Raw genomic sequence first — 26,153 nt, 5'->3', positions numbered from 1 at the left:
AGCTCTGCTTTGCTTTACATGGGATGCATCGTGTTGGTAGTTGGTACTTTTTCCAGCCCGCCGCTGCATCTTTTCACGTGGTCGTGGTAAGATGGACAAATGTCAGTCATGTGACCAGTAATCACACAAAAATGTGAACCAGTTTACCTGTTCAGAGTCTCCTGCTGACTCAATGATCCAGGAGCTGCTCTGTGCCTTGTGAAGGGAGCTCCAGAGATGACCTCGAGCTGTCGTGGGCCTTTCGGCATTCTCTCATTATTAACCAGCTGTCCTCTCAAGGTGGCCCTCTCCTGGTCTGGCATGTAACTGCAGTCCTTTGGAACTTTGACAGTGTACAAGCTCCATCTCCTGCACTGTCCATTTCAGACTTAATGGTACCTAAAAAAACAAACACACAGCTTGTAAATGATGACACCGGAGCAGCACCCGTGTTTTTCCATTTCTTTCCATTACTGACCTGCATGTTTTCCAGGACAGGACAAACTCTACTTACTGTACTATTCAAATTACGTATGATTCAAATGTAAAAATGTGCTGTCATAGACAAAAAGTCCAAAAACGTAGTAGTTCTGTTTGTGGTTGCTTGAATGATTGAGACCAGGGTTGTGACTGTGATGAAAAGGGTCGAAGAACAGTAACTTTTTTTATATTGGGTACATTGTTTTTGGGCTTGAGGGGTCTGGTAACAGGCTGACGGTTCATACCAGGAGGAGATGGGGTCTAATGTGTAAAAACATCTCCCAGCCAATAAAAACCAGTATTTTCTGCAGTGTAACTTGTGTTCTACATGAGGGGGTCTATGTTTGAAAGTCAGAGACTCACAGCAGGTGGACTTCACAGCAAGAATAAGATCCACACAAACACACACACACACACACACACACACACACACACACACACACACACACACACACACACACACACACACACACACACACACGGTTTCACAGTTTCAGACAGTCTCATTCTCTCTCTCTCTGTCTGTCTAATGCTCGGACGCCCTGACAGCACCCTATTAGTGTGACTGACACTGACAGACAGAGAGAAAAAGACAGAGAGAGAGGAAATGGACAACTGTGGTGTCACTCCGGTGCTTACGTGATTGATTTTCCTCAACAGACCATCACCACACACACACACACACACACACACACACACAGAGTGTACACATGTATACCTGGTCCTCTCAGTGTGTTCAGAATCTGACCGTCACAACATTTCCTGAAGTTTATTGAGGATAAATCTGATTCAACCAGCTGATCTCATAAGCTCCGCCCCTTCCTGTGTACCAGACTGTGCGCCTGGGCCTGTGTCTCCTGATTGGCCCCTGCTGCTGACCCAGAAATTTCTATTTATTTGCCCCCCCTTTCTCACCTGACAATGATTGACAATGACAATGATTACTCCTTCCCTGTAGTGGTATCATTCAAGCTTTGGCTTGATGTGGCACAGAGTCTGTGGATCAGTATCAGGAATGAGAACAGCCATTAATAAAAATTAGCAGACACGTATTCAGCTGAAGAACTCACCTGCGGTGCAGCTGCCCTTGGAACTGACGTGTAAGCAGGTGTAGTACTGGTGGAAAACGTTTTGTAGACAGGAAGTGACTCATTACAGCGCCGTGTGTCGGGTCTTTGCCCTCAGCAGTCGAGGCCTCGCGGGTTAATGAACAGATGATATGACGGATTACAACACGGGGACAGATGGCGCACACATACATACATACACACACATACACACAAATACAAACACACAGTTTGGGTGGTTTGTGATGACATATTTCACAAACCAGTACATCACAGGCACATAATGGGCAATAAAGGCAACTGTTTGCTAACATGTTTGATGTAACATCTTTGTAAACTGTCAGTACAACAGTGTGACACATCACACATCTCATCAATACGTAGATAATTATTCAGGATGAATATTAAAAATCAATAAAGAGAATTAAAATAAAAGATATAACACTGCATATAGATCTGTTGCTTGCACCAGCCCTCATCATTATCACTTACTGCAAAAGTCACTGTACAGACCAGAACACAATCATCATTATCATCAGCAACAACAATTACTCCTTATTACAATGAGCCACTGGTGTGTGTTGACATCTTTAGTGGACTGAGGGATGGAGGAGTGTTTGTATCTGTTTAGCTGGCACTGAAGGCAGAAGCTGGAATCCAAAGTCCAGAACATCTGACCGAAGACAGCGGAGTCTTTCAACTACTTGATTATATAAATACGTTCTCTGCTGCTCGTCCCATTGTTAGTGCAAAGAGAAAATAAGACAGGTGTTCTCACACACACAGACCTCTGGGGCTTTTCATTATGGAAGTGGACTGTGTCTTGTTAGTTCTGACCTGCTGAGTGCAGCTGGGAAAGGGTGATATCGTCTAACGCAAAACGGTTTGACATTCACCTGCTGCAGTGACTCCCCTGAGCCTGAGTGAGCTGCCTGTTGTGAGCCAACTATATGACAGATCAGTCCATTTAATCTGCTCACCATCCAAATAATAAATGGCAGCACAGGAATAGAAGAAAGCATCCCGTCCTCCCGTCATTCATCCATACGATTCAAGGCAATGCAGAGTCAAGTGGCTGCTAAAAAAAAACTTTAGCTCAGTTACATAAGTGCTACTTAAAGTTAAATATGTTCTTTGAAAGAAATTCAGCTGTTGTCTGAAATGAAGAAATTTATGGTTTAAAAAAAATTATCGATGGAGACATAACTCTGATTCAATCTTTCAAAGCCTGCACAAAGCAGTAAGGTCAGAGTGGTATCAGAGGCAGACGGTCACAGTGAGTGAGACACAACACAACAGCCAACAATACACATTAGCTTTCCCGCTAAAGTCTCCTTCTTATCTAACTTAAGAACATGAGCACACATCTTTTCCCGACTTACACTTGTTGAATGAGCCACCAAACAAACATTCACCAGGTTAAAGTGACCTTCTAACGTCAGTTTGCAGGCCCACAGCTGACACTGCACAGCTGCAGCGCTTCAAACAGCACGTACACGTACCTGCTAAGGTCACTTGGGTCCAGTTAGATGTTGGCATTGTCCTTATTCTTCATTACGGTGTAAGACAGGGCAGCCTGTCAGTCAAACACTAACATGCCTCTCTCCAGCTGGTCCGAGATAATTTCCCCCAAAGACCTTTCTTCTTTTTCCTTTTAAAGATATAAAATGATTAAAAATATATATATACAAAAAAACATGTTCACATTATTTTAGACTTCAAAAATGGATGACTAAATGTGATTCCAGTTGGATCTTAAAAATTTGGTTTCAGGTTATATTGAAACAATGATGTAACAGTACTTGCAAATAGATCATTTTAAGCACAATATCAGTTTTCTTTCTGCTGTTCATAACAAAACAACAGTTCGTGTCTGTTTATCAGACTCCTCATCAGCTCCTATGAAAGACACAAATAGACAAACGTACGAGTGTGCACTGGTAAAATTACACCTGTTACAGTACAATCACACCAAACTTCACTCATTATTCATCCAAGTTATTAAAGCAGCTCTTTGACTGTCTCTCCTTTTTCCATCTAGCCACTGTTTCACTCCCACGGCTGCTGTTGTTGCTCTAGACTTTTCAGTATTGTTCATCACATACAGCCTATTGAGGATAATTTATATAATAATTATTAAACTCTGAACTTTCTGCTTGTTCTTCTTTGTGTTGGAGAAGAATTGGAAGCTACACCCTTATTTTTATTTTTTTTTTAAATCCACTCCTTGTTGACTGACCACGCATGAATGTGTCCTTATCAGCTGTTTGCTAATCTAATCCTGCTGCATATTGTATCTAGATTGTCCAGTTCACATCTGTGTCACTGGGTGGGTGTTTGCTTGTGTCCTTTGGTCACTAATCAAAACCAAACAATAAGATAAACACAGCAGCAAGTGGGTGCTGTGGGGAGTTTATTGTGGGCAATGCCTCTAAGTTTGTATAAAGATTAATGTAAAAACACAAACTTTGCACAGGATTAGGGTTAACAATCTTTTCTTTCTGCAAACTTTAGGCAAGTTTGTTATGTTTATGGGTGTTTTGTGGTCACGTTTCTATAACATATTTATTCATTATATTTCTTCATCATTTTGTCCTCAAACTTCTCACATTGTGTTTTGTTCCAGAACATTTGGAGCAATTTTCCTCACACATAGTGTGAGTATTTTAAGTGCTTTTCAAAAACGCTCCAGCAGTCTGAGGAGGTCCTGGAAGCTTTGTTTGCCTCTGTTCAGCCAGAAATTTCACTCTTTAGTCTGAATAATGTTCAAATGGACTTGTCAGCTGTTGTTTCCTTTGAGCGGCTGTGAGCTGCATTCAGCTGCAGGATGAAGAGCGGAAAATGAAGGTCAGACGTCTAATTGATGTTTTAATTAACTTATAATCAACCAAACGGCTTTTTGTAATTCCAAGAGGATGACTGACTGTGCGACGACAGTGTTAGAGTGAAAAGAAGCACGAGTGTGCAGCCACGCCAGCAGCTCTGTGAGGCTACACACTGAAGCTGAGGTTCAGCGTTTGCTTGTGATGCTTAGCAATAATGCAGGAGTGAAAATAAAAAAGGTATCCGATTTATTATGTTGTTAAAAGGATGTATTTTGAGTTTGAAAGTGCCAAGAGATGTATGTGGGGAAACCCTGTTTCCTAAAAATTACATTAATATGCTGTACCAGTGAAAGGTTTTTCACAGGTACATTTTGTAGAAAATGTAAGAGCTGTTTTTCCCACTCCAGGAAATGCAATATTCTTGTACAAAGCTCAGTAAGTGGACACTGGAGACCAGGTTTTACATTTTGAATCCAACCAGTTGGTCATACAAAGTGATGTAGGTGAGGAAAATACGTGTGCCAAGGATTAACAACTAAAACAAACAAACAAACAAAAAAAAAATACACTTCAAGGTTTGTTTGACCTGACATTTTAGTTTTGAAAAAAAGTATCTTACCACAAGGTCCATTTAGGAGCTTTTCTTTTTGGTGTTCATGATCAAGTGGCATAATCTTCATCAGCAGATGGAGTGTTGTCCTTACATAGGGAGGCCAAGCCACTGCAGAAAACACAAGCAAACAGGAAAATGAGGAAATGTATTTGATCAATGTATTGTTATAGTTCAGTGATTTCTCGGCCCAAACGCAGAGGCAGTCTGGGTAAATGAAGCATCTCTTTTATAAACGTACAGTCAAAGCAGGAGAACAAGATGGCAGAACAGAATCCAGGTAGCATGGAAACCATGAACAAACCAATGAAGAGGGCAAACCAGCAGAAACAAGCAGGAACAGACACAGATGAACTGACAACTGAAAACAGGTGAAACACATCAGGGCGGGGCAGATAATCACAAAGGAAGGAAGTAACACCATAACTGATACACAAGGACTTCAAAATAAAATAGGAAACACTAAACAGAAAAACAAAGAAACAGAACAAGAGTCCAAAAAATGTACATGTAACAAATTCACAACAAGAAACACAGATGGATAAAGTTTATTGTTAATATTTTTATCATTATTATCATTTAGCTCAAAGCAAAACTGTGGCTAAACGTGGCTCCACACGGTGAGGACCTGCCTGAATAAAAAAGAAAGAAATCAGATTGTGAAACTTCATACAGACGGGAGAGCATCAGCAGGCTACTGAAGTCAAGCTGCAGCAGTGGTTAGGAGGTTCAGCAAGAACCAAGCTACCAATAACAAATAACGCCATGCACATTTCATGAACACGAGAATCAACTCCATCAAAAATTCTTCTTGGGTTTTGGCTAAAACAAAATAATCCTGTATTAAATGGATTTGTAATTACTTATCATTTTGGTGACACTGATCAGGGGTGTATTCAGCTTTGTTGTATAGAGTCATTTCTGTGTATAGTTCTGTGTTTCTTAAACCACACATATCTGAATTAAGTAAAGCAACCAAGACAGCAAATAAGAGAATTCAGTGAATTTAATAAATATAAGCACATCTAGATCCTGTCTGAAGGTCTGCGGGACATGAGTGTCTCAGCTTGACAGAGCCTGAAAGACTCCTGAACGTTCTCTGAAAGTAGCAACAAAATATTTGTAAATATTCTCAAAATGATTGAAGATATATTGTAGAAAAAAAGCCGATATTAAAAGTTTTACCCACACAGACGCAGGCCCTGTGCACTGCAACAGATTAAAGCTCCGCCTGTTGAACTTCACCAGCATCCTTTTAGTAGCCATGACAACCTATAGTACCTCAACTATGATGTTAATGTAGGTGATTTAAGAAAAAAAAAATCAGCTTTTTCTGTTTAAAATGAATTTGTATGTCTTTGTTTGGGTTTGAAAGTTTGGTCCGACAGGATTATCTCATTCCTTCTCCAACCATGACAAAATAAACAAGACTCTGAGGTCTATTATGTGCCCCCTGATTGTGGTATTAAAATATAAAAGGCAGAACACTGCCTAACCATAGTCCCAGTTTGTGCCTCTCGCACATATCTGCCGCTCACAGTGCTACCAGCGAGTCTGATAAGCGCCCGGCGGAAAAACAGAGTTGTGCGTGAAGTAGATGTGTTCCTCTGCAGCGGCAGTAAACGCAGCATATGTGCCCACCGTCGGCTCGGCTACGTTCAGGGCTCAACTGACATAAACAGCAAGGCCAATGCTACACCACACACCGGAGAGATGCTAGCCCAGATACAACACAGGCATCCAACAGAGGTGTTCAAGTACATGTATGAACACGTGTCCGTCAACAAATTTTCAGAGTGGGCTGACACCGGATGACTGTCGTCTCCTCACAGTACATCACTTCCCTGCTAAGACTATGAAGACAGGCTGGTTTTGAACTGAACTGAATGCAACAGCTTGGGCAGGCAACAAACCGAACACACGGTCGAACTGCAGAGAATCAGAATCAGAGCTGATGGGCTGTGTAAGCAGGGATGCTTTCAATTAGTGTTGCACACACTGAGGCGCCTTTGAACTGTGATGTGTTCACCTACTGCTGTATTTAGTGTGTAGTGTATTTGAATGTTGATGCGACTGTTTAGCTTAAGGGGGGGGGGGGGGGGGGGGGGGGGGTGAAACAAATGCACCAGTCAGTGACTATGAATCCTTAAACTGAACAAATGAGTCAACAAAGCAAAGGGATTCGTGATTGCCCTCATACCCACCATGTGTCTCTGTTACAGGGCCATAAATGTCCACTGTGTCCCCTGACCCCCTCCCTGTTGCACATGTGGTCTCACCTAGTCCCTCAGTTTTGCTGCTTTCTGTGGACAACTTAGGCTTGAAGGCAAATTAGACTGAACGAATGAGATGGTGTCTGGGCTCAGCCTTTAGAAGAGAGAGAGAGAGAGAGAGAGAGAGAGAGAGAGAGAGAGAGAGAGAGAGAGAGAGAGGAGCTCGGACATACAGAGGGAGCTCAGAGTAAAACTTGGCCTGGTTTCAGACCTCTGAATCACCGACCACAGCCCTGATTTGATCTGTGATCCGAAATGGATCTGCTGCTTCAGCCAAGTGTCCTTGGAATTTCAGTGCCAATCCAGAAAGTAGTGTGCTCTGTATGTATGGGTATTAAAGGAGGGTTGAAATGGTGCAAGCCAGGACCTTCTTAGGGAGGTTGTAATGTTGCAAACCCGAACAGAAATGATCAGGCACCCTGATTTGGACTGGTTCAACGGCACCTGGACCAGATAAGAGGAGAAAATGGATCTATCATGTCGACTAAGCAGCAGTGAGGATGCATATCATTTACACACATATACACTGATTTCATATTTAGCCGGGTTAGTGTCACATGAATAGACTGAAAGCAGTAAAATAGAGTGTAGGAGTGTGTAATTATCTGGAAAATGTGAGTCATCTGAATAATATTAAGATGCTGTAACTACATAAAAAAATCTATTCACATTAGAGGACATACTGTATTTCAGCCTTTTGAAATGCTGTCAACAGCTGTTATTTATTCTGTTAGCTGCTAATGTCAGTGTGATCACTGCTTCCTCCCAGAATGCACCACTAACAGTAGCCTCAAACAAAAAATGATGTCAGAACTCATCTCTATTTGATCACAGTGACACTAACGTGATAATTATCAGCGTAGATCATATCATTAAAGAGCAGCTCTTCACTCAGCTGTTACTCTCTTCTCTGTCTGTTGTCGGGTTGTTTTACTCCTTATTTTCTGTCTGGTTTAAGGGTTGAGGTGTTTTTTTTTTTTTTTTTGCACAGCTTTGATCTTGTGTTAAACCGAAGCAGACAAAGGTTAATAGTAATAACAGGATGCTCCCTGACTTCAGCAGGAGAATCTGTTGCTGCTTCTGTTTATTTCTGCAGATGTGCAGTGATAAAACTCATGCATGGGCATCAAATAACATCATCATTAAAAGTATGTCATATTATTGCCGGTCATGTTCCAATGTCCTGTTATTGCTCTGCCATGCCATGTGGTCTCACGTCACACATTATGTTATGCTATGTATTATTTTATGTTGTGTTACATCGCATAACGTTGTATTATTTTTGTATTGTATTATACTGTTAGTGTCATTTTCTAATCAGTTACTATGTTATCCTACATCGCATTACTTTATGACATGTTACATTAATTTATGTTACTTTACGATACATCATGTTAGGTATATTTGTTATTTGTTACGTTGCATTACAGTAAGTAACTCTGCTTACTGCTTTGTCGCAAGTTACTTTACGCTATGTATTATTATATATTATTATATAATAATACATATATTATTACATTATTATTAATAATACATAAATAAGTCAGAGCCTAATTTTGTTACAATACACTATGATAATTTGTCTTGATTTGCTATATAGTATAATTATCTCCCTGTTTGCTATGTAACAACAAGCTACTTCATTACTTTGTTTTAAACCATGTTACATACTAAAGTTACTTTATTTGAATGTTATATTACAATAGGCTGTGTTAAATTGTGTTATGCTGTTATGTTAAATAAAGTTAGTGTTGTTTTATATAATATATTTTTTAAAGTCGCAGTATGCCACGTCTCACACTGCAACTGTTACACTGTTGTATTTGGGGCGTGACAGTGTTCTGTTATGTCCTCACAGCATATCATCTGGTTACAAATGCAAATGTGGAATTACATTCAGGCAAAAGCATAAGATTCAGCTGATTGAAGACAACAGCTTAAGATGTCATCACCATCACCCCTCCTCCATCTGTGTGTGTCCCGGGGTCAGGCTGTCTATTTCAGTATGAAAGTCCTGCAGGCGGCCTGCTGACCCTGGAGGTTCTGCTGTCTCAGAGATACCAGCCCTGAAATTAACAACTTGCCCTCCTCTTCTCCTCCTTCTCCACCCCTCCCCCTATCTCTCATGCTGTTAAGTCACTCCTTTCTTCAGTGCTCTCTCTCTTCTGTCTTTATAGGGAGTCCATCCATTGCACTTTCTCTTCTTCCCTCTTCTCAACCAGCGGTTCTCTTCTTCATATTGTTTTCTCTCAGCCATTTCAGTTCTTCTGATCCTTCTCTCCTCCTCTTTTTTCTTCTTCATCACTTCCTTCATAAACCCCCCTGGCCTTCTTTGCTCTCGTCTCTCCTCCTGCAGATAATTCATCTTCAGCCACAGTCTGGGACAGTTCTCCCCTTCTTCAAACACCTTGTTGTTTGGTGCTGTGAGCTTCATTTTATACCTTCTAACCTCTATAAATAAGAGTGAATGTTAGAATAAGCAGATAAAAATTAATAGATAACTTTTCTCTACGAAATCATTCTATCTTCTGGTGGTCCCTGCAGAACAGCTCTAATACCCCTCTCAGATACATCAGTTTGCAAGATAAAAAATTGATCAGAGTCTCGACTGTGGAGAACTGGGTTCTTACTCAAGGATTTACTGAAAAGCTGCCTCTGTCTGTGCCGTCCACTGGACCTGGTTGGGACACCGTGAGCACCATGAAACAAAGCATGCAAATTTCAAGGTGTCATATCCTAGGCTGTCAGATGTCCATCAAAGGAAAATTGACTCTTTGAAATCAGGATACCTTCGTGCTAGTGGAATTATTCAAAGAAGTTTGACTGAACAAGAAAGAGAAACAAGTGCATCTCTGCAGGCTGTATGGGTGCTCGTCAAACATAACAAGCCATTTGCCGATGCTGAGGTTTTGAAGGAGTGCATGGTTACTGACTGTTTTGGAAGAATTTGACATGGACAAAAGACTGTGGCTCTTGATGTGAATGCACTTCACTGCATCATTCACCAAAGCGTATTGTGTGCAAAAATCAGTGGGGTCCTCGAAGAGGTTATGGCCAAAACAATGAAAATAATTAATTTTGTACTAGGCAAAGCTGCTCGAACTCCTCGCTGATTAGCAGTGAATTTCTATACAGAGGATTAAAGTTATCCCTACTAAATTAGCTCAATTTCAGTAGTTCTTGAGTCATTTTAATAGCTATATTTATGTTTGAACTATTTCCTCCCTCATATTTTCTGATTTTGATAATGTGCTGGGGGGCCGGATGGAAAGCTGTGGGGGGCCGGGTGGAAAGCTGTGGGGGGCCGGGTGGAAAGCTGTGGCAGGCCGGATATAGCCCGCGGGCCACCAGTCAATGATCACTGCTGTAGAACATAGGTGCTCCTTCCTCCTAGGTAGTGCTGTAAATCCAAATATGTCAAGCAAAATCTTAAAAGCCACAGAGTACCTGTGCATCAATCCCTGAAAGGTTGCAGCAACAGAGTGTAGCCCAAAATGACAAGACTGTAAACTGGTCCAAATGGCGTCTGGAAGACCAATCAGCTCCCAAAACCAGGGACGGATCAGTTGCCAGTTTTGGTCCAGTGTGTGGCTCTCTGGTCTCCGCTCCACTGCCTCTTGCACAATCTCCTTCATGCACCATGGTTCACAAAAAAAAAAAAAATGGGACAGAGGGGCTGATGGATTCTCAAAACAGAGGGTTTTTATTTACCCCAAAATGAAGAAAATATCCATTTATAAAACATCTAATAAAGTTCTCCCATAAAAGAGTTCAACTAAACAGAGCTAAGCTCAGAGATATTTAACCACACAGTCATGACACGGCTCATGAACCGTGAACAACAATGGCAGAGACACAGTTCTTAAACTGAAGAGTGCACAAGGTTATTACTGAGACAATAACCCAAAACATACTTAACGTTATGAGGTGTGGACACAGTACTGCCGGTGTGTTCGCAGATGGATGAGTGTTTAAGTGATGAGTGGAAATGGCTGGATAATGCAAACCGACCGGCAAGAGAGAGAGCACAGACCCAGACAGCCAGATCTTAAGCTCTTCTGGGAGACTGGCCAGGTGCTCTCAGCCACACTGATGACTACCAGGGACCTGTAAGACAACACACACACACATGAAAAAAAAAACGGAATATAAAGTGCCTCTCCTCTTTCCCCTCTTTCTGCCATTGTATGTATAATTTTCTGTTACAAATGCTAAAGCTGTCAGGTTTTCCCAACAGAACCCTAAGGTTAGTGGTTCCCCATAAAGGAAATTGTTTAGCCATTTTGTTTGCAATTGCTTTTTCTCAAACCGTGAGTGTCCTGGTACACCCCCCCCCACCCAAAAGAAAATCCTACATGACACCCCATGTTCCCAATTCTGAGCAAGCAACATAAAATCACCTGGAGCAGGTAAGTGTGGGCCTTTGATGTCCCACTACTCAGAGCCATCAAGGCAGCGGCAGAATCTGAACAGATGATACATTCGAAGGTTTAATCTGCTCAATCCAACTCATAGCCTATAAAATTGCCAGAGGCTCAGCAGAGAAAACAGGCAAATGATCAGATAAACAGCAGTTGGATCAGATGGTTAGCTTCATCCATCCCAAACAGTTTTCCCAGAGACTGGGCCTGGGACCTCAGACTCACTGAAAAGGTCTGTTTGGACTCTCTGTGAATTATAAACATTACTGACTCAAAAGTGTTTGAGCTGGACAAGCAAAGATAAATCAACCTCAGGTTCAAGGAGAAGTCAAAATTCAACAGGAGGCCAAACTGGATCCAGTCTAGTTTGCTAAGAACTGAATTAGCAGAAACTGTATCCCCCCAAAAATATTATTTACAGAAATGAATAAAATCTATAAACTAGAAATTCCCTGAAAATCCTCCCTCCATGATGTTGTGGGAGCTTGATACAGTCTGACTGGCCACTTCCTGTGTTTAGCAGCTCTTTTAGGAGGGTACATGTTATCAGGCTTGACAATATGTTCTCTGACCAGCAACAACAACCAGCAGCAGCACCTTCAGCACCGGTAACTCAAAAAATAAATAAATAAATAAATAAAAATTATAAGACCTTTAAGTTAATGATTCTAATCCAGTACACTTTTTGTCAAATTCAGTAAATATCTCCTCACGGTCCATTAGCTGTCTGTTCTGACGTGCTGAAATCCACAATATAACTGCAATGTCAAGAAGGAGAGATGTCTGAGAAATAGTCAAAGAGAAGAAGATCAGAAAAACAAAAACCAAAAGAAAAAAAAGTTCTGCGATCCAGCAAGGCCGAAGAACTGCATTTCAAACGGTGGAGAGACCTTCAAGAGCTAAAAGACAAATGAAGAAGGATGCAGAGGAATGAATAGATCAAACCTGAAACTACCGAAAAGAAGAATTTTCCGTTTTATCATAACGTTCATAACGTTATGATAAAACGTAACATTATGAACGTTATGATAAAGCTGTTTGGCAAATTTTGTTCCTTTACAGATGTGTAACGTGTCACGCAAGTGAAACCAACCTTGAAGTTTCAGCTAGTTCCCTCTGAAAACCATAACTACAGCCAGTACTGACATGATAACTGCAATCAGCTTCACTAACTAGTCCGGACCGCTAGCTTCAGCGCTCTTAGAGGTAGTAACCGGTGATCCAGACTGGACAGATCAACATGTGTCTCTGTTGAATAATTCACTTCAAACTGCTGGATCTCTGTATGAAGCCTGAGATGTCCTCACATGTCAATATAAATAAAATCTCTCTGGGTTTGGGTTCACAGAGCTGAGTGTGTGCGTGTGTGTGTGTGTGTGTGTGTGTGTGTGTGTGTGTGTGTGTATGAGTTCTATATTTATGTCAATCCTGCTGCAAACCTGAACAAATAATTTCCTCATTAAACGATTCAGACAGTATTAAATTGGTATGAATGTGTTTCCAAAAATGAATTCTTGTTAGCTGCGGTCTCAGGCGTTGCCTCGCTGCCTTTCTACTTTGTCGGTAATTGATTTTAGCTTAAAGCTCCCCGTGGAATTTTCCTGTGTAGAAACAAGATTCTCACATTCAGTGTTTCTCACCAAAGCTTCACTGTGTGAAGAAGTGAGGTCTAACAACACGTTGTGTTGCATTTCCTCTCTCATAAAACATCTCATGGGGATATTTTAGATTTTTTTAAATCGTCTTTAACCAGAGATGTTTCAATGCTCTTTTATTCAGTTTCACATTTACACAGTTGAACCCATTCACAGTGGCATAATTACCAATCTGTAAAAATCACTCACATCAACACTGAGAAGAGAAACTATCCCACAACAGAGGAGGAGGTCTACAACACCAGCTATCCAATCTGCTCAACATGCATGAGGTGATGAAGTGTAAATGGAGTCTGGGCTCGCAGTTTTCCAGTCTTTGAGCTAAGCTGGGCTAAACATGTCTTGAACGTTTCTCTGTACCAGAACCAGAGAGATTAAATAGATATCCAGCAGTTTAACTAACCTAAGTTTGGAGGTCAAAGGTCAAAGGGCAAGGTCACTATGACCATATTTATGTTTTGCATGGTAATGCGATATCTTAAAAACCCTTAGAGGGATTGTCTTCAAACTTTGCACAAATGTTGACTGTGACTCAGGGATGCACTGGATAGACTTTGGAGGTCAAAGGTCAAAGATCAAAGATCAAGGTCGCTGTGATAGTTTTGCTTGTGAACACCCAACACTAACCTTCCCAAACATTGCCATTATCATTACAAAACACCCATAGCCCCTACCTCTCCTACAAACTGTTTGTAGTAGAGGTAGAGGACCTCTAGAGACCTCTAGTTTTAAGCGTATTTCTTGCATGACATACACTTTAGTGATCATTATGTGAACTGTGAATATTCTGTTTCCTTACTTGGAGAAAAAAAGTGTGTGTGTGTGTGGGGCGGGGGGGGGGGGGTCGTTCCAGTCAGGGGTGGGGTCAGTCAGGAGGCCTTAAGGTTAACTTAACAAAATGGGACCTTCCCTGACTTTCTCACTTGCCTATAACAACCTGTGGACTCATTTCCAAGGGCCGAGGAAGAAATCCAACCACATGTGACTTCTATGCTAGCTCCCAAGAATCTAATCTCAGTGCCTGTCTCATTCCCTTGCTGTGCCATCGGTGTGCAACCACAAGCTAACATAACTGCTTATGAATGGAGTCCTCTAACGTCAATTAACAATTGGCTCCCAGAACAAAACCAAAGATTATTTTTGTCTCAACCCACTTGTCTTAAATCATTAAAAACAAAAGGAAAGCAACTAATAAAAAAAAGATCAAAGTTGAATTTGAAATAAAGGTCAGTACAATAACATAAACAAACTCTTGTTAGTTTATTTTCCCTACATACATTAAAATCATTCAGTTTAGTTTCACTTCATATTTATTTTACCACTCTTTGATTTCCTCTGATTCGTGGGTCTTTAGCTGGGAATCATCCTCCTTTTTGCTTGAGAAACCGTCTCCCTGTCACCAGATACTGGTTCTGCAATCACTCTCCACTCATTCCTGTTACCCACAAGCTACTCACCTTCATAGTTCTCATCTCACTCTGTCCACATCGGCGCTGCTTCCACTGCAGCTCAGAGCGGCGTTGCTCCTCATGTCATTAAACCTCACATCATCCGCATACAAATCTGACCTCTGCCCTGATCAACCTCTCGTCCCACAGACCCAGCGAGCCCTGTTTTTGTGAATGAGTAGTGCGTGTCCTGGTGGTCTGTCGTATGGTGGAATTCCTAACTTAGTCTGGGCTCTCAAAGCTTTTATTTAGCTTCATCTGTCACACTGTGAAGCACATTGTGGGGACATTTTCCTCTAAATAATTAAATCGGTTTTCTGGATTTTCTGGTTCCCACCTCCTGTTCAGGGTGGGTTTGGGGCAGGCTCAGACGCCCTCCTGCTGTTCCCTCTGTCAGAATCTACCCTAGCCCTCGGTGCTGACATCAATGGAGCCTGCACTAAAAACTTTGTTAATAAATCATGTTCATCTCACATTTGTGTGGCCAAGTCTTTTCTAGCTGAAATGAAATAGGAAAGAACAGTAATAAATCAACAGCAGCTCAACGGGAGCAGCAAAGAGTCTTTTGTTTGTTGCAGAGCTGTGGAACATTTTAGAGATTCACAGCTGTCCCTAGGACCTCCATCCCTGCTCCATCATTGTTTACAATGTCTTCAGCACCTCCTCAGACTCTCTCTCTCTCTTTCTCTGACTCAGATGGATCCATTCTCATCTTTCCTCTCTGTGTGCAGATTAATTGATCCGACTGCCTTCACTTGTCTGGCTGATTAATTGCATTCTCTGCCTGTGTTTCAGGTTTGAGATGAGACAGACAGGGGAGGAGAGGCAGGCGAGGGCGTTTTGATGAAGAAGAGTCTGAAAACACAGCGCAGCGAGAGAATGGAGAAAATTAGTGCGGTAAATGGAGTTCAGGAACTCCATCATGACTGTGATTGCAGCTCTGTATGATAAAATGTCTCTGAATGGAACCAGCCGTGACAGGCAGCTCCTGTTCTTTTAGTTTGACTTCATAACTTTGTGCAAAGCCATTAGACTCTCAGGAGAACAAGCAGAGTGGGTTTTAAATAATACACAATAAAATAAGTTAAAAGTGCACAAAATCTTCAACTTTGATATTTTCTTTACTTTCTATGTCTTAACTTGAATTGGTCATCAAAAACAAGTTTTATGACATAAAATATTTAGTTCCCTTCCTCATCCCTAGTGTCTCCCCCCACTTCCTCTCCCTTGTGTGTTTTGTTTGTCCCCAGTCTGTCTCTCTCTCTGTTTATTTGTTTGCGTGCGTGCGTTCCAACCTTGGTGTGGTGACCTACTTTCTTCCTCCCGCCAATTCACCTGCACACCTGGCACCAGACGCCTCATTAACTGCACCTGAAGAATCCGGCACGAATATCCGGATCTTCTCTCGACTCCTCGTCAGTCCGTTACACGACTCACTTTTTTCTTCGTGCTCGCTTTAGCCGGTGCTATCTTGAATTTCCCTGCATCTCAGGTCCACACCCCCCAGTTTCCTGTCAAGGCCTTACCTCAGAGAGAAAGTCCTCTACACCAGCTGAGCTCCACACCCAGCTCAGGGTCTGGAGGGCCTTCACTCAGCCCAGTTTCTGGTCCACTAGCCACCCCACCTGCCCTGCTCCAATGAAGGAACACACCTGCAAATCTTCCCTTGTCTCTGTGTCGGAGTGCTACATTTGCTTCCAATACTACTTGTTGTATATCTTAAGACCGCCACCCTAACCTTCACTTAACCAAAACTCAGTTCTATCCTTAACCCTATAACCGAGGCCTAGACTCTAAGAGTCTTTGAAGACATGAGGACTGGACAAAATGTCCTTATGTTCCAAAATGTGCTCATCTGTTTGGAAAAAAACATATTTTTTCTCTTCTTAAAACGTCCTCACTTTTCAAAAAATGTCCTGACGCTGCTCCCAGAAAACTGACAGTACTGAAAAGAACGGGGAAAACCCCAACCTCCCTGACCCGGTCCAAATTCCATACAAAGGTCAGGAAAAACCAGAATCAGGTTACTGTGCTGCTCATAGAATTCAACAGAAATCAGTGTGATTTGTTTGCATTTTCATCACATGCAGTGTGTTGTGTTTGTTTTGGCTTTCAGCCAGTTTGAATAAACATTATGAAACAGACATTATGAAAGGTTTTGCTTTTCTCTCTGGATCAGTTGTTTCTGATCTTTCATCATCTTTGTTTAAAGACACTTTTTACCATGACAACCTGAGAGTCGGCTACCTCATCAAAACAGTAAAGTTTAAAGGACTGTAGGGCTGTTTTTGCATCTGCTACAAATCCTGCAGACTACAGCTCTTGCTGATCAACAATCAACTTTTAGGTTGATTCAAGGCAGCTGCAGCTTTCACTTCATTCCTATAAACATCCACTTGTACAGTTGAAACTTTGCTGCAATGAGAAAATCCATGATTACCATCTCAGATTAGCACGTTAGCTTACTAATAATTGCTAATTAGCGCTAAACACAAAGTACAGCTGAGGCTGATGGGAATGCACTGCAGCAAAGTACTTCAAATTTTATCTTGAGGATGGCGCTACATATAAAGTTACAGGGGTTATGATAGTTCATCCTCTGGGGGTCATGCACTTCAGCAAAAATATCTCATGGCAGTCCACCGGGTAGCTGAAATATTTCATTCAAGACTAAAGTGCTGGCCCAAGCAACTGACAGACAGGCATTTAAACAGCAATGCTGCTAGCACTGGAGTATTTCATGTTCTGTCTTTTTTTTTATCATTCTTAACTGCAGATGAAGTTGTGCCAGACCTCTACCTGGACTTTACCTTGTCTGTCCTTCACATAAGTTTGTATCATCACACTGATAACATACTTTGCCTGAAAACAAACAGTTGCGAAAAACAAAGCAGCCACAGCAGTTTCAGTCGAGCTTCTCGGCTATAAAAGGACACTCAGCAGCAGCAGCTGTGGACACATTCAGCAGAGAATCCATCATGAGAGCTCTGGTGTTTCTGCTCTTGGTGGCTTTGGCCAGCGCTAGGGTGTTTGAACGCTGTGAATGGGCCCGAATTCTGAAGAGAAATGGGATGGACGGCTACCGTGGCAACAGCCTGGCTGACTGTAAGTACTAACCCATCTACAGATACTGTATCTGGGGCAGAGAATAGCACTACAATATAACCATACAACCAAGTTTGTAGCATGGAAATTTCACTATTTGGTTCCAATGCCAATTGACAAATTATCAAAACTCAGTTCTATTTTGCAGTTGATCTGAGTGAACATAAAGTCAGCAACAACTTTTTTCACATCATAATGTTGTCTCATTTTTTATCATGAGGAAAGCAGTTCTTAGTTCTTATAGGAAAGATTCTTCAATTATGATTTGCTTCCTTTCCCCACAAACGTGGGGGACTGAATTAGGCTGACTGGGAGGCCAGGAAACCAGCTGAAACTCCAGTTAGTTACTGGTCCTGAACAATTAACAGTCCAGAAAATAAATGTACATAGGCCTTCCCTTGTAGAGATTAAAAAATATAAAATGTGTTAATGCTATAATGTGTGAACAATATACAATTACTGAGCTTCAGTGTTGCTGTTAGACAAATATGTGGATCTGTGCTGTTTCCTCTGCAGGGGTTTGCCTGACCAAGTGGGAATCGAGCTACAACACCGCAGCTACCAACAACAACCGTGACGGATCCACTGACTACGGCATCTTCCAGATCAACAGCCGCTGGTGGTGTGACAATGGCCGAACGCGTACTGCAAATGGATGCAACATCAGGTGCAGCGGTCAGTGATCAAGCTATGATGAAGAATAGATTAGTCATACATAACATGGTTATGTTTGTTTGCTAACATGGCAGCAACAACAAACTCATAAACTTATAAGTTCTGATCCCAACTTGCTGTGGACCTGACCTGTTGATATGTTCACCCTCAGTTATTATCATGCGCTCACAGCAATGAGATTACTGAGCAGCAGCAAGAGCTTTGTGAGCTTTGTTGCCCTGGATTTTACCTCTCAGGTGTAGGATATTTCTGAGCTGAACATCAAATTCAGAAATTCCTGGGGAGTGATGCTTTCAAGGCTACTCCAAAAGGTTCTTTATTTTTCACCTATTTCATAGTTTCCCAGCCAAACTGTGGTTCTGCCTTCACTTCTTGACTCTTATTTTGATATTCTCTTACAAAGATGTTGCAGACTATGCTGTACAATCTGTCCTTGCTGTTCATGTCCACTTTGTAAGTCAACATTCACGTCCAGATTCTCTGTCTTTTCACAGAGCTTCTGTCTGATGACGTCAGCGTGGCCATCAACTGTGCCAAACGTGTTGTTAGGGATCCCAACGGCATCAGAGCCTGGTAAGCCCTGATCATGTGACTCACATATACAGATGTGATGTGCTCACTACACACACCTCGACATGTGGAGAGATGAGTGACGTCCCTCTGTCTGGTTTCAGGGTGGCCTGGGTTAATCACTGTCAGAACCGTGACCTGAGCTCCTACGTGGCAGGATGTGGTGTGTAATCAACACATGGAACCAGGAAGCTGCCAGTGACACAGAGTTCTCAGCTTCTGTGGAGTGAAACATTTCTACTCTTAGTGTGTTTGATGTGACAGAAGTAAAACACACAGTTACTGAAGCTAGACACTTGTTCCTGATTCAAGTGAATTCAAACTTTCAATGTGTTTAGTTTGAACCTTACTTGATGTAACAGATCTAATCAGAGAACTGTGGTGATTTCAACCTGTGTCTGTTGTTATTGCTCTCATTTTAAAACCAGATTAAACCGCTGATTTCCACGAATGACTGTTGTCAAATTAACATAATTGTTAAAACATGGAAGAGTCATATGAGGTCTTTTTGGCCCAGGGCGTCAAAGGGCAAGTTTCCACCCCATGTGTCCTTTATTCAGGTCAATTGTTTAGTTTTTCTTATCGTTTGTAGCACTCACTTCAGTTTTCTTGGCCAAATTTGGTTAATATTCACTTTATCTGTTTTATCTTTTCTCTGTCTAAGGGTTGGAAAGGTTTCTTAGCTGTCTCATAGGATTGCAATAACATGTTTGAAAGCCTGAGAGTAACACATTTCCTCTGTGCTAATGTAAATGTGTGTTCCTTTGATAACAGTCAAAGAATGTATATTGGTGGCCATAAACAAACCGTACAGTGCAAGATGTATCCAGGAATGGCGCAGCAAATGAGCAGGCTGAACAGGGATCCGCTGTGCCCTCTTCCACTCATCGCCCTCTCTGATCCTTAGCTGATGGTTGGCGTTCCTGAGGTCTAACTTGGTGAATCCACTGGGAGAGATAACGTCAGGCTGCAGATAAGCAGGTGTAGGTGAACCTGAGGTCTAGTAGAAACAATGATGAGGTGCCGCTGTCAAGGTGGTCGTGAAGACTCTGAACAGCAGTTAACAGGCCGTAGAGTGTCTGTTCCTCTGAGAAGCTGGGGCAGGGTGGAAAGCCTGCTTCTTTGCTGAGTCTGACATGGCTGGATTGTACTGTAGTAGGTCTGGTAACAAACAGACTCAAAGGCAGAGAGGACACAAGGCAAACGGTTCCAAAGTCCAAAATCTTTTATCCAGGAGTACAAGCCGGGTAATACACCAAAACGCAGTACAGAAACAGGCAACGGTAGCAGCATGAGGGTAACAATGACAATGCAATCCAAGGAAACATGGATAGACACAATCAATACACACACAAGGGTTGAACCAAATCAAAGCAGCAGGGGCAAACAGTTAGGAACAGGTGTGTGACAGGAAACAAAACAAGGACCAGGGAACAGGAAACAAGAATATCAAAATAAAACAGGAAATGGCAAAACATAGTCTGTTTCAACAGGAGCTCTAGAAATAAATCACTGATCATCTTTCAGATGTTTAATAACAATGACTGAAATGTCACAGCAATAATGGTTTCAGATTCCCCCAAATACACCAAAAGCAACATTGATTTAATCCTGCTAATAACTATTATCATCTAAACATGTCCTGAATGTCTCTCTGTACCACAACCAGAGAGATTAAAATGAGCTGCAATGACTGATAGTTAAAGCAAACTTTCATTTGTTCTGGTAACAGACACAGAGATAAATCATGATGAGACGTCCCATTACAGAGAATAATGGAGCTGGTTTACCTTCATCCATTATTTTCCTAAATCAGGACATTATTGGTTATTGTCCAAGCTAGACTGTGATTGGGTCTTAAACCAAGAGTCCTGCTAATTACAGAAGGTGAAATAAACACCTTTTTAAAAACCAACAGTTAAAAATAAAAACTGCGTGTTTGCTTTTATTCTTTATCTGGGGAGAAAGATGGTGTGTGTGTGTGTGTGTGTGTGTGTGTGTGTGTTTGTGTTTGAGAGAGAGAGTGAAAGACACACCTAAATGTCTGACTCATTCATTAAACCGATCGATCGTTCTGTTTGATGGTGTTTTCTTAGAGAACCTGAGAGCTGCGAGCCTCAGAAACAACCTGTTAATATTCACACAGACCAAAGCCTAAACTGTTGGAATATTAATCGTCCTGCACATCCACACGAGTGGACCAGTTGCTGGTCCTGAACAAGAAACAGTCCAGAAAATAAATGTATAAAACTCATAAACTTGATTCCAACTTGCTGTGGCCCTGACCTGTTGATATGTTCACCTTCAGTTATTATCATGCGCTCACAGCAATGAGATTACTGAGCAGCAGCAAGTGCTTTGTGGGCTTTGTTGCCCTGGATTTTACCTCTCAGGTGTAGGATATTTCTGAGCTGAACATCAAATTCAGATATTCCTGGGATGTGACGCCCTCCAGGCTACTCCAAAAGGTTCTTTATTTTTCACCTATTTCATAGTTTCCCAGCCAAACTCTGGTTCTGCCTTCAATGATTTGAACAATGATTTGATCCTGCTAATAACTATTATCAGTGTGGTCTCATTCTGTGGCTCTGTGCCATTGAACTGATTGGAAACAGAGAAAGATTTACTGGCAACTGTGCAAAGTTCAAGCAAAACCAGAATCAAGTTCCAGTTCTGTTGATAGAGTTTAATCCAAGTCAGCGCAGCTGCTTTGTATCTTCATCACATTTATGCAATTTGTTGAGTTTGTTTTGACTTTAAGCCAGTTTGAACAAACATTATGAAAGGTCCTACTTTCCTTTCAGTATCAGTGTGCGTCACAGCGGTTCAACTTTCAAGCTGAAAACCTGACAGCCAAGCCTACTCCATCAAAACTGTAAAGCTTCAAGGACGATAGAGGTGTTTTTGCATCTACTACAAATCCTGCAAATGTCACATTCTTTCTGTTCATTTTCCAAATCATAACTTTCCTAACAATCAGCTTTGAGTTTGAGTTAAGTGGGGGATAGGTGGTGCCTGAGATCTCCTCAAATGTTGAGAGACGGTTTCTCTAACTTGATGTCAAAGTCAACTGACTTTGACATCAAGGTAGAGAAACTGTCTCTCAGCAGAGGAGGATGTCTGAGGCTGGATGAGATTGGATGAGAGGCGAAACATCTTTGACAAGAATCTAACACCAGTCCAGTTGCCATAGATTGAAACCCTCTCAGAGAATCATGATCGAGAACCTTCACAGTTTAGCTTGCTAATGTTTTTGGCAGATTTTCTATGTTTTTGTTTTCAAGAGTAAATTAATTAAATGAATGCATGATACACAGGTATGTAACTATGCGCAATTCTTGCAAGTGTTTTGGGACAAAGGAAATGAATTCAGCATGTCGCACACAAGCCATTTTGGTAACACCAAAGTAAAGAGGACTTCTGTTTCCAGAAAAACTCCACAGGGCAACTCTAAGTTAGCTTTTGAAAGTCAGGTCGAACACTTAGACCAAAACAATTTGTCATGGCTGTCTCAGTGGAGTGTTTGATTTTCTGTCAACTGTTCTTTCTTTTTATCGTTCTTAACTGAAGATGAAGTTGTGCCAGAGCTCTACCTGCACTTTACCTTGTCTGTCCTTCACATCAGTTGGTATTAACACGCTGATAACATACTCAGTCTGAAAACAAACAGTTGTGAAAAATAAAGCAGCCACAGCAGTTTTGGTCGAGCTTCTCGCCTATAAAAGGACACTCAGCAGCAGCTCTGGACATATTTGATCCAGCAGAGAATCCATCATGAGGGCTCTGGTGTTTCTGCTCTTGGTGGCTTTGGCCAGCGCTAGGATCTATAACCGCTGTGAATGGGCCCAAATTCTGCAGAGCTATGGGATGGACGGCTACTATGGCTACAGCCTGGCCAACTGTGAGTACTAACCCGTCTACAGATACTGTATCTAGAGCAAGGACATTACTCATTTTCATACACTCATATGTCTTAACAGCAGTACAATATAGCCATGCCAGCCCATTCACTTGTCTTGCATAACTTCGTTCACATTTTGCCATTTTGCAAAAACATGCCATACCAAAGTCTGTATCATAGAAATTTCACTGTATTTCTTCCAGCGCCAGCCATTTATTTCCATTTATTTCAGTCTGACATGGAATTTAATGAACAAACTATTAAAACTTGACAGTTGAAACCTAAGCGTTATATGAGGCAACTATGAAGCTACAGCCAGGATCAGGTTAGTTTAGCACAAACAGTGGAAACATGGGGGACTGAATTGGCTGGGAGGTATTTCCAGAAAACCAGCTGAGACTCCAGGAAGTTACTGGTCCTGAACAAGAAATAGTCCAGAAAATAAATGTACATAGATCTGCCGTTACACTTAAGTTTAGCTGGTTAATTTGTGGATCTGTGCTGTTTCCTCTGCAGGGGTTTGCCTGACCCAGTGGGAATCGGACTTCAACACCGACGCTACCAACTACAACAGCTGGGACGGATCCACTGACTACGGCATCTTCCAGATCAACAGCCGCTGGTGGTGTGACAATGGCCAAGGGCCCACTTCAAATGGATGCAACATCATGTGCAGCGGTCAGTGATGAACCACCACACCCAAAACTTTAACAACAGATCTTCCAATTTCATTAACTTCCCACGTTGTTATGTGACTTTTTGTCACCAATCTCCTTGTGTTCTGATCCAACACCAAGCTTCAAAGTTGCAATACAGTGTTTGTATAAAAGTGTCTCTGGTGGTTTTGTGAAATTGAAATTTCTTTTTTAACTAATGAGCCAGATGAGCCCTCAGATGACAAAAAATGGCATTCATTTCCTCTTATTGAAACTTTTAGGAACACAATTTCCATGTACAGAGTGAATTGTGGCCTTGAGACACTGAACCACAGTTGCTCTTGATGGTTAAAGTGGAGCCTTGTGTGCACTAAAATTTCTGTGGTCTTTGTCCTCTAAATGGCCAGCTACCATAATCCAGATGAGAAAGATCTGAAATGATAAATGTTTTTTTGTCACCTGTTTCATACTTTCACTGCTAAATTCCCATTCTGCTATGCTGTACAATCTGTCCTTGCTGTTCTTTTCATGTTCACTTTGTAAGTCACCATTCACGTCCAGATTCTCTGTCTTTTCACAGAGCTTCTGACTGATGACGTCGGCGTGGCCATCAACTGTGCCAAACGTATTGTTAGGGATCCCAACGGCATCGGAGCCTGGTAAGCCCTGATCATGTGACACACAGATACAGATGTGATGCGCTCACTACACAAATCTCTAGATGAGTGACGTCCTTCTGTCTGGTTTCAGGGTGGCCTGGCGCAGTCACTGTAGGAACCGTGACCTGAGCTCCTACGTGGCAGGATGTGGTGTGTAATCAACACGTGGAACCAAGAAGCTGCCAGTGACACAGAGTTCTCAGCTTCTGTGGAGCGAAATATTTCTGCTCTTTCTATGTTTGATCTGACAGAAGTAAAACACACAATTGCTAAAGCTACAGACACTTGTTCCTGACTCAAGTGAATTCAAACTTTCAATGTGTTTAGTTTGAACCTTACTTGATGTAACAGATCTAATCAGAGAACTGTGGTGATTTCAACCTGTGTCTGTTGTTATTGCTCTCATTTTAAAACCAGATTAAACTGCTGATTTCCACGAATGACTGTTGTCAAATTAACTTGATTGTTAAAACATGGAAGAGTCATATGAGGTCTTTTTGGTCCAGGGTGTCAAAGGGCAAGTTTCCACCCTACATGTGTCCTTTATTCAGGTCACTTGTTTAGGTTTTCTTTCTGTTAATGCATTTATTGCCCATTTATACGTTTATATTTTAAACAGATGTTTATGAATAGTCTTGGGCAAATTACTGTAATCAATTACTCATTATATATTACTGAATTAAATTAAGTAATTACATTGCTTTGATAATCACTCAGCAGCAAAAGCAATATGTTGTATCTCTTGTTACTTTACACTCTCAGCCTCATCATAAACATCTTTAAACAACTTTAATCTGTCCATGCCCACACAAAGCACGTGTTGTGTCTTGTATCTAAAACAACAAGTTGCACTTTAACAGGCAGCCAGCTGCACACTTCGGAGGGATTTACTGACCATTCCACAGCTAGCTTAGCCTTAGTGGCTGCACACAGCTCTCCAGAAATCCCTATATATTTCACAGAAGGAGAACAGTCTTTCTGCACAAATTAGAAATAAATCATTCACCATCTTTGAGACATTTAATAATGATGACTGAGATGTCACAGCAATAATGGTTTATGGACACGTGTGATGAATTATTGGCGCTGGCGTTATAAATGTCCACAGCTGATCGTGCATGATAGCAGCCGCTCTGGTGCTGCTGAAGAACTTCGCCAATGCAACACAATCAGTAAAACTTTTCTCATTTCTTCTGTGTTGTTGTTCTGAGAGATTTAATGAGGAGTGGAGTGGGCGACAACTCACACGTGACTTCAACGACTCTAAAGGTGTTAATGACCCTGAAAGAGTCAGTTAGAAGTGAAGAAGCCTTTTGAATAAATGGTTAAACATCTCTAAGAACCTCAAGCAAATCCAGTTGCCATTGTATAGCATCTAGAAAAACTGTGACCAGAATGACTGGGAACCTTCACAGACATGGCTCTTGTGGCTGACTGGGAGCAAACACAGCCAGGTTCCAAAATCCTGAGCCTGTTACAGATTCATACCCATGGTTTTAAAAGGACACGGTAAGGGCTGTGATGTTTTAAGTGTAAACATATGAGCTTCATCATGACCAACTAGAGCATCATTACAGGCAGGTGCTTCACACGTCCAGTTTCACCTCGGCTGGTGCTTTCTGATGCAGAGCACGAACAGAGGCGATGTTAAAGGATGGAAACAGGAATCCCTGGACGAGAGAGAGAGACAGAGAGGAAGAGAGAAAGAGAGAGAGAGGGAGGGAGCATCTGGCACTGAAGCAGGAATTTAAATGTGTAGTTGCAGTGATCAGAAACTGGCATCATAGAGCCATTAGCAGATGCAAATGAGGACAGTGCTGGCAGGCTGG

General features: G+C 41.7%; 2 protein-coding genes across 2 annotated transcripts; both read left to right on the top strand.

Annotated features, from left to right (window-relative positions):
• Nucleotides 1-17,700: 17,700 nt before the first annotated feature.
• Nucleotides 17,701-19,553, top strand: LOC121195453 (lysozyme C-like). Its single transcript, XM_041058926.1, has 4 exons — nt 17,701-17,863; nt 18,380-18,538; nt 19,033-19,111; nt 19,213-19,553. Exons 1-4 carry the CDS (start codon nt 17,737-17,739, stop codon nt 19,277-19,279), a joined length of 432 nt encoding a protein of 143 aa, XP_040914860.1. The 5' UTR covers nt 17,701-17,736; the 3' UTR covers nt 19,280-19,553.
• Nucleotides 19,554-22,850: 3,297 nt separating this feature from the next.
• Nucleotides 22,851-24,764, top strand: LOC121195450 (lysozyme C-like). The gene is made up of 4 exons (XM_041058925.1): nt 22,851-23,009; nt 23,526-23,687; nt 24,246-24,324; nt 24,416-24,764. The coding sequence occupies exons 1-4, from the start codon at nt 22,883-22,885 to the stop codon at nt 24,480-24,482; spliced, it is 435 nt and encodes a 144-aa protein (XP_040914859.1). The 5' UTR covers nt 22,851-22,882; the 3' UTR covers nt 24,483-24,764.
• Nucleotides 24,765-26,153: the final 1,389 nt, after the last annotated feature.

Source organism: Toxotes jaculatrix, chromosome 16, assembly GCF_017976425.1.
Source record: "Toxotes jaculatrix isolate fToxJac2 chromosome 16, fToxJac2.pri, whole genome shotgun sequence".
In the NCBI taxonomy this organism is placed as follows: domain Eukaryota; kingdom Metazoa; phylum Chordata; class Actinopteri; family Toxotidae; genus Toxotes; species Toxotes jaculatrix.
The sequence above is the reverse complement of the archived record's forward strand: the minus strand, read 5'-3'. Positions and strand labels throughout refer to the sequence as shown.